Source organism: Triticum urartu, chromosome 3 (assembly GCF_003073215.2).
Source record: "Triticum urartu cultivar G1812 chromosome 3, Tu2.1, whole genome shotgun sequence".
Classification (NCBI taxonomy): domain Eukaryota; kingdom Viridiplantae; phylum Streptophyta; class Magnoliopsida; order Poales; family Poaceae; genus Triticum; species Triticum urartu.
The window spans coordinates 87,625,718-87,634,550 of record NC_053024.1 but is presented as its reverse complement, the minus strand read 5'-3'; the positions used below and the strand labels follow the sequence as shown (position 1 = coordinate 87,634,550).

Below are 8,833 nucleotides of genomic sequence, written 5' to 3'. Positions count from 1 at the left end.
GATGTAGGTGGCAAATAAATGGCAACCGCAATCCTGTCTAGTTAGTTTTTGCTAGCTTGAGTAGTTCATTTTCCTTAAACAAACAGAAAACCTTTTTGAACTATCATATCATAAGTGGACTTTAAACAGGATTAAACGGGACCTGGTTTACATCCCTAGTCGACTGGTAACTTTAACACCGTCATGTAGTAGATAACAATCAATGTGAGGAGCGACTTGACCAAGACCGCATGATCCGCCAAACGCAATATGCCTCCCCACCCAAGGAGTGAGGTGACACGCCACCTTGTCCCCGAGCGATTGGTAGTGAATTCTCTTTAGACTCTTTACGGACAAAGACAACCCAAGGTATTTTATCGGAAAGGAGGAAGGCTTGGTCGGGAAGGATTGGAGGATGTCCGGAAGATCAACATTTTCGTAACGGATTGGGGCGACACAACTTTTTGAACAATTTGTGACAAGACAAATGATCTACTAGTATACTAGATGCATCTGAAACCTAATGTGTGCATGTGGGATGGGTCATGCTCATGCAGGCATTGGAAAAGAATCGACCGCCTCCCTGTCTTGCCAGTCGATCTGGATTACGGTCAGTACAAAACTGACAAGAAATCACTAATCATAATTTTAGCAATATCGAAACCGCATGATCCCCTCTCCAATCAAATTAATGTGCGATCACCATTCATTGCCCATGCATGCATGAGTGTGCACTATTTTGCAGTCAATCACAATTCATATGAAATCATGACTTGCCCCATTCGTCTCGGCTCCCCATTTACTAATTACCATCTATGCATCACCATCATCGTTTATAATTATACGTACGTACGCAGCACCAGCGGCACCCGCGACTCGATCAGTGAAGCTAATCCTTGGGATTTCGGGCAGAAATGACGGGTGTGGCATCTCATGCTGTCCTGCTCGCCGGCGTCGTCCTCCTGGCGGCGCAGCTGTGCGGGTGCACGGCGTACGTCGGCCGTGGCGACGGGTTTAGCGTCGAGCTCATCCACCGTGACCACTCCGTCAAGTCGCCGTTCCACGACCCATCGCTCACCCCGCATGACCGCATGCTCGCGGCCGCGCGGCGTTCCACGGGGCGCGCCGCGGCACTCGCACGCTCGTACGCCGCCACCGCCGGCACTGGCTCTCCTGGCGGCGGCGTGGCTGAGGTCATCTCCATCCCGCCGTTCGACTTCCTCATGTACATCAACATCGGGTTGCCACCTACACGGATGCTCGCCTTCGCCGACACCGGCAGCGATCTCTTGTGGGTGAAATGCAGCAGCGACGGCACCGCCGATCATCCCGAAGCCGCCCGGCGAGCGCCGCCGAGGGTGGTGTTCAACCCGTCCAAGTCGTCGACGTTCGGCCGCGTGGACTGCCATTCCGGCACGTGCCACGCGTTCACCGGCACCGGCGTGTCCTGCGACGCAAAGTCCAACTGCAAGTACGTCTACTCCTACTCCGACGGCTCGGAGACCAGCGGCGTCCTCTCCACGGAGACCTTGACCTTCGACGACGCCCCAGGCGGCTGCGTCGGGTGCCGCGACCGTCCGCAGCTGCAGGTGGCCCGTTTCAACTTGGGCTGCTCCACGTCCACGAAAGGCTCCTTCACCGGGGACGGCCTGGTTGGGCTCGGCGACGGGAACTTCTCCCTCGCCAACCAGCTCGGTGCGGCCACATCGATCGGCCGGAGGTTCTCCTACTGCCTCGTGCCGTCCTTCGTGAACACCCCCTCGATCCTCAACTTGGGCGCCCGCGCCGCCGTGACGGAGCCGGGCGCAGCAACCACGCCGCTGCTCCACTCCGACGTGGACGCATACCTCACCATCGCGCTCGAGTCCGTCAGGATCGGGGTCAGGAGCTTGCCGTTGCCGCGGCGGGCCCGCATTGTGGTGGACTCTGGCACGACCCTGACGTTACTTGTGAAAGAGCTGCTGGACCCGATGGTGGAGGAGCTGACTCGGAGCATCAAGCTCCGGCGGGTGAAGTCGCCGGACAAGGGTATACCTATTTGCTACGACGTGTCCCGGGTGGGGGAGACGGCGTTCGGGAAGATTGTCCCGGAGGTGAAGCTGGGCCTGCGAGGCGGCGGGGTGGTGACGCTCAAGGCGGAGAACACGTTCGTGATGCTGCGGGAGGGGACGATGTGCATGGCATTGGTGGAGGTCACCAAGGGAGATCAGGGCATGGTCTTGGGGAGCGTCGCCCAGCAGAACATGCACATCGGGTTCGACCTCGACAGGCGCACCGCCACATTCGCCAGTGTAGACTGTGCTACCTCCTATCCATGGCCGGCGGACTCTTCTTTGTAGCTACTTTTTTATTTTATTTTTTTAGTTTTATTTAGGTGATGAGGAAAGGTGTTATTTTGCTTCGCGTAATCGCATAAAGACGATACACGTGGTGCAAGATAAAACTTTTTTTTGCGGGGAAAGATAAAACTAATTGCTTGCTAAACCTATTCAAATACTGCCTACATTTTGTACTGTGCAAAGCAAAACATAAATACTACTCCCTCCGTTTCTAAATACTCCCATGAGTATAAGTCTTTACACCATGCCCATGCGGGGTGAGCGACGGGCACTCTTTCAGCTTTCTTCTGTATAGTCAGGTGGTTTTTTCTCCTCTTCATTTGGAGAAAAAGACTTTGTTGCCCTATTCCTCACTTCATGCTAACTCGGCTTCTCCTCGATATGATAGCTACATTATCATCTTTGAATGAGCACGAGATCCCATGCTTCATGGTAACCTTTGGGAAATGGATCAATGCACCGCATCTTGTACCAAACTAATGGATCCCATCCCATGTTGCACCATGGACTTCAAAAGAAAGAACAATGAGTCTTAAAGATTCAGTTGTCAGCATATCTTAATGTACGTTGATGTAAATATAAACAATATCTTGTCATGCCCATTAAGTATAATATAATTCTTGATGTAAAACAACTAAGCATTTGCTAATTTATTTTTTCCTTAGAGTCATCTGTGGAATTGTGCAAGATGCTCGTGCCTCTATATCAGTGTTTCATGAATAGTTCAGCAGAGAAGAGTGCATCGAGGCAAAACAATAAATACAAATGAAAAGCATAAAATAACATGCTGACACATTTGGTACTCACAGCTCTCAATAGTTCTATCTAGCAAATCTGAAACCAAACAACTCAACTCCAAGCATAAAAATAATGGAATAACAATTGCAGGAATGCTGGCTATTACAGATGTAGTATGTATTAGAAGGGTTGTGTGCACTTCGTTGTGCCGTAGGTGTTGTAGGGATTTCAAAAAAAATGTTTATTATTTGGGTTGGCACATGGGGAATATGTTTTTCTTATAAAACAGTGTTTTAGTACGCTTTCTTGGCAGTGTAATTTATGATGTGCTAATAATTCATACTTATGTCAGGAAGTTTCCGGTGTTGGTGTCTGCATGGCGCTACAATGTCACATATTAGAGCTTCTTTTTTTAGGTGTTGCGAGGATGCATGGGACAGATGTGTTTTTTAGGCTGGTTGTTGCCGATTAATGTTTTTGGATTTAAGAATAAGTATTATATAGGCCGTGAGTTCTATTAGGCAGCACTCGGCTTATACAGACCACCGTTACTGTACCATCAAGCGCGATGAGGAAGGCCACGTGGTTGTTCGCCACGTGCCACAATAACACTCGGGTTGTATGACTATATGCTGAGTGTTTTCAGGTCATGCCACGGCGTATGTGGTCGTACGTCGAGACACACCATCTCGACGTCGACATACTCCATAGAGGGCCATAAGCCGAGTGGCCGATATAACACTCTTGAGGTACCGAGAAACACAAGGCAAAATATGTTTTTTCTATAGTGATAGAATCGAAAAATATTCACTAGGAAGACGCATGAGAATTTTTAAATAAGGTCGGATGAGAAAGTGAGGACAAGATAATAAAAAAGAAGAATAGGAGAAATCATGCAGTTTAACGGTTCCCTTTCTGAATGGTTTAATGTTTCTGCCATTTTTTCGGCGGAGGAAAAGAATCAATCAGCTGTCTATCTTGCCACTGGGATATTCGCATGCTAGTTAAGGGCATCTTTAGCCGCACCCCAGGAAGGCCTCCTCAGATGTGTTTTTTTGCGCCGGCGCAGAAAAAACTGCCCAGTCGCGCCCACAGGAGCCCGATTTTCGTCGGCCTGGGCCGAAAACAGTGCCGGCGGACTCAGACCGAACCCGGCGCGCTGGGGGGCGCCCGGGGGCGCCAGGGCGAACTGTTTTAGCGCGAAAAAGCCGCGGGCCAGCCGCGTCAGGGACACGGCGGCTCGTCTTCCCCCCAACTGCCCCGGTTCCCGCGGGGAATCAATGGCAAGGCTGCCGCCGGTCAGCCTTGCCATTGATTCCTCACGGGCGGCGCGTCACGGGACGGCGCGCCGACGCCTCCCCTCCCTCGCACGCGTACACACGGGCGCGGAGCGGCTATAAAAGCCGGCGGTTCTCGCCGGTGCCCACACCAGACTCGCCCCCCTCGCGGCCGCCTAGCCCCTCTCTCTCTCTGTCTCCATCTTCCTCTCCCGAGCGCCACCAGCATCCCCTCTCTCTCCCTCTCTACCACCGCCGAGCCGTCGCCATGGCAGAGCGCTTCCCCGGAGACGAGGCGGCGGCGAACGGCTTCGGCCGCCATTCGCTCCGCGAACAGGAGTCCTGGCTCCTGTTCCAGGCGAACATCCCGGCGCCGTCGGACATGTGCGCCGGGCCGACGGGGTGGCGGCTCAGCAACGGGGGAGTGCCCGTTCCCCCGTTACCCGACGCCGTGGCGAAGCCCAGATACTTCGCCGAGGAGGTCGAGGTCGCGCGCGCCTCCCTGACCGACGACGAGCGCTCCCTCCCCCAGTACGCCGGCGGCAATCACGCGGCTTGGGCGGCGTACTTCCAGCGCCGCCAGCAGCAGCGCCTGGCCTCCACCAACGGTGCGCCGGTGGTCGGCGGCGTGAAGAAAAGCGAGGGGCGCCACCTGTGGTGGGGCGTCCCGGGCCGCACGCTGGATGGCGTGCTGGCGCACCTCGACGGTGGCAACAACCCGCCGTTGACCTATCCTGCGACGAGGGCCGCCCCGTCGCAACACCGACGCGCATGGGAGCCAAGGAGGTTCGCCTCCTCCTCGTCCTCCTCCTCTCGCTCATCTTCCCACTCCTCCGGTTCTCGGGCGCTTCTCGGCGTCAAGGCCGAGCCCGCGGCGAAGACGCCAATCGGCTGGCGCACTCGCAGCGTCGGCATCGTCATCAACGAGGGCGGCCGTCGCGCCTCCTCCTCGTCGGCTCCTCCACGCTTCGTCAAGCCGAAGATGGAGCCGGGGCTGGCGCCGGTGAAGACGGAGCCGGGGCTGGCGCCAGTGAAGGTGGAGTTCGACGACGACGACGCGGTCCTAGAATGGGCGCGCTAGGACTCCATTGCGATGGAGAAGGCGCGCCGGGAGAAGGAGAAGGAGCGCCAGCGCGCCGCCCTGCGCCGCTTCGAGGAGCGCCGACGCGGCCGCGATGAAGACGGGGTCGTCGTCTTATGCGACAGTGACGACGACGACGACGCACCGCCGCCAGTCCGCCATGGCGACGCCGGGCAGGGGTCCAGCAGGGGCGCCCGCGTCAAGGAAGAGAAGGCCGACGACGACGATGGCGGCGACGGCGGCGACGACTTCAACCCCTTTCTTTTTTAGATTAGGTTAATGTAATGAAAATGCGCGAATTTCATCAAAATTTGTCATGTTTGACCGAAATTTAACTAGTTTTTATCATAACTTCGTCGAACGGTCCTTTTTTTTAGTACGCGCCTGGGGGCCGATGGCTGGGGACCGACTCGCCCCAGGGCCATTTTTGCGCCGGCTCACCCCCAGGCGGCGCTTTTAGACGCCCCCTGGGGCCAACGGCTGGATATGCCCTAATTAACAAGTGATCACATAAAAGCTTTAAGCACGAACCTAATTACCGCCTTCAAATCTCTAATCTCTCTCCAATCAAATTATTGCAGGAAATTAGCAATTCTTTCTTACCACATTCGTCTCCCCATGCCCCTATTAATACTGCAACAGCAGCAGAGGAGGCCATTAGCAAGCGATCGGGTGTAGAGCTAACACTGAGAAGAAGAGTTAGGACACAATGGCGGGTACGACATGGCGGGCACTGTTGCTCCTTGGCGTCGTCCTGACGGTGCAGCTGTGCGGGTGCACGGCGTACGTCGGCGGCGGGTTTAGTGTGGAGTTCATCCACCGGGACTCTCCCAAGTCGCCACTCCACGACCCGTCGCTCACCTCCCACGACCGCGTGCTTGCCGCCGTGCGGCGTTCCACGGCGCGCTCGTACACCGTCCGCGATCCTTCCGGCGGCGTGGCCGAGATCAGGTCCAGTCCGTACGAGTACCTGATGTACGTCAACATCGGCACGCCGCGCACCCGGATGCTCGCCATCGTCAGCACCGGCAGCAACCTCATGTCGTTCAAATGCACCAACGGGACCTCCGGTCCTCCGCCGGCCGCTGGGGCCGCGCCGGTGAGCTACGTGTTCGACACGTCCTCCTCGTCGTCCTACGGCCTCGTGGCCTGCCGGCTGCCCTCATGCCACGCGGTCCGCGGCACCTCCTGCGACGCCAACTCCATCTGCCAGTACCACTTCTCCTACGGCGACGGCTCCACGACGGACGGCATCCTCTCCACAGAGACCTTCATCTTCGACGACGCTCCCGGCGGCTGTGTTGGATGCCGCGAACGTCCGCAGCTGCAACTGACCAGAGTCAACTTCGGCTGCAACACAAACACGAACGGCGGCAACCCGTTCCTCTTGGCCGGCAATGTCGGCTTGGGCGCCGGGAGCATCTCCCTCGTCAACCAGATCGGCGCCGCGACATCGCTCGGCCGGAGGTTCTCGTACTGCCTCGCGCCCTTCTCCGTCAACGCCTCCTCCATCATCAACTTCGGCGCTCGCGCCGCCGTGACGGAGCCTGGCGCGGTGACCACGCCGCTGATCCCCTCGGCCGTGGACGCTTACTACACCATCCTGCTCACGTCCGTCAAGATCGGGAACTCGACCATCGTACCCTCGAAGTGGTCCCCCGTCATCGTCGACTCCGGTACGCCACTGACGTTCCTCGACAAGGCGCTGCTGGACCCGATCATGGGGGAGCTCACCAAGAGCATCAAGCTCCCGCTGAAGCAGTCGCCAGAGAAGCTGCTGGACCTGTGCTACGACGTGGGCGGGACGATTCAGGACTGGGTGCTGGAGAAGCTTTTCCCGGAAGTGACGCTGGGGTTTGGCGGCGGCGCCGTGATTACCCTGAAGGCGAAGAACGCGTTCATACAGCCGCAGCCGGGGACCGTGTGCTTGGCCATGTCGGCGGCGACGGACAATGTGGCGGTCATCGGGAACATCGCGCAGCAGAACTTCTGGGTTGGCTTCGACCTGGACAAGGGCGCCATCACCTTCGCCGCTGCCGACTGCGCGAAATCCTACCCCTCTCCTCCCGCCTCTAATCACCATGAGTAGATATAGCTAATCACCATGAGTAGATATAGCTAATATCACCATGTAATAACTAGGACTATCGAATAACTAATAACTCCCACGTCTAATGTTTTGCCATGCACAAGGTTTTTAATTTCCGAAACAAAATAATTTCGGACCTCACTGAAATATACGAAATTTCGGAAATTTCACATATTCCGAAAATTATTTCAGATTTTAAGATCTCAAATTTCACTTATTTTTAATGAATCCTGATCTAATTTAAATTTATTTTGAAATAAGTTTTAAAATGCATCAAAATTTCGGTGTTAAAAATATTTTGGACCCCACTGAAATATGTGAAATTTCGAAAATAAGCGGCCCAATCCTATGGTGTAAGAGGCGACCTATCCGTGGTCTTTAGGGTTTAGGGTTTACTGAAAGTGCTAAATGGAGGACGAGCTTCATGAAGCCCTTTATTTTACAATTTTAAACCTTATTTTTAAGTTTCAGAAAATCTAAAGAACACACAAGTTCATACTGATGTATAGTAGTACATGTCTGTGAAATTTGAAGATTGGTTTTGAAATGATCACGATTTTTTCTTTTGTGTGTAGCTCCAACCATAATGTATTTCATCATCTGACTTTACACACATGTAAAACACATCAATATGAACATGTTTGATTTTTTTTTCCAGAATTTTTTTACACTTAAAAATATCATTTTCATTTTTTTCAAGAAAACAAGCTTTATGGAGTTCATCCTAAAAATGCCCTACTGCGAAACCACATATCATATCTTATATTTATTAGGAAAACAATAGCTGATACAATGGAAGACAACTAGACGTAGATTGACCAGTATAAAATAAAATTGCATTGCAAAACATACTAGACTTCTTATTCATCCAATTGCATGCCCCCCGTCGGAGTTTGAAAATTACACTGAAACAACAATAAAGAAATTACACCTACAAACGCCTTCATCACACCAGGCTTTAAGGACGCAATAGTTACAAGCCCCTTTAGACGAGATGTAGGAGTCACTAAAGAAGCATCAATTGGAGCATCAACCCATGCAATTTAGGTTTGGAATCCATCACCACCAATCCCGAGGATTGGAGAAACTAGACCATGACATGGTACAACATATAAATAGATATCGAAGTTGTCGCACCAAAGGGCAACCAATTGCTCTCATTGAAAAAAAAACACCAACTAGTGAGATCAGAAGAGAGCCAACGAATTTGATGATACAAACTTTCACAGGTCCTTCACTGGAGCCGGATTAGACGTCGTTGAGGTAGGAAATACCTTAGTCCAACTCGTCATCGCCTGCCATCACCAAGGTGGCAAGGTGTTGATGCAGC

The 8,833-nt window shown here is 53.4% G+C and overlaps 2 protein-coding genes across 2 annotated transcripts; both read left to right on the top strand.

Annotated features, from left to right (window-relative positions):
• Nucleotides 1-893: 893 nt before the first annotated feature.
• LOC125546692 (probable aspartic protease At2g35615) lies at nucleotides 894-2,318 on the top strand. Its single transcript, XM_048710857.1, has one exon. The coding sequence runs from the start codon at nucleotides 894-896 to the stop codon at nucleotides 2,316-2,318; it is 1,425 nt and encodes a 474-aa protein (XP_048566814.1).
• A 3,805-nt stretch (nucleotides 2,319-6,123) lies between these two features.
• LOC125548034 (aspartic proteinase CDR1-like) lies at nucleotides 6,124-7,558 on the top strand. The gene is made up of 2 exons (XM_048711733.1): nucleotides 6,124-7,053; nucleotides 7,117-7,558. The coding sequence occupies exons 1-2, from the start codon at nucleotides 6,124-6,126 to the stop codon at nucleotides 7,501-7,503; spliced, it is 1,317 nt and encodes a 438-aa protein (XP_048567690.1). The 3' UTR covers nucleotides 7,504-7,558.
• The last annotated feature ends 1,275 nt before the right edge of the window (nucleotides 7,559-8,833 follow it).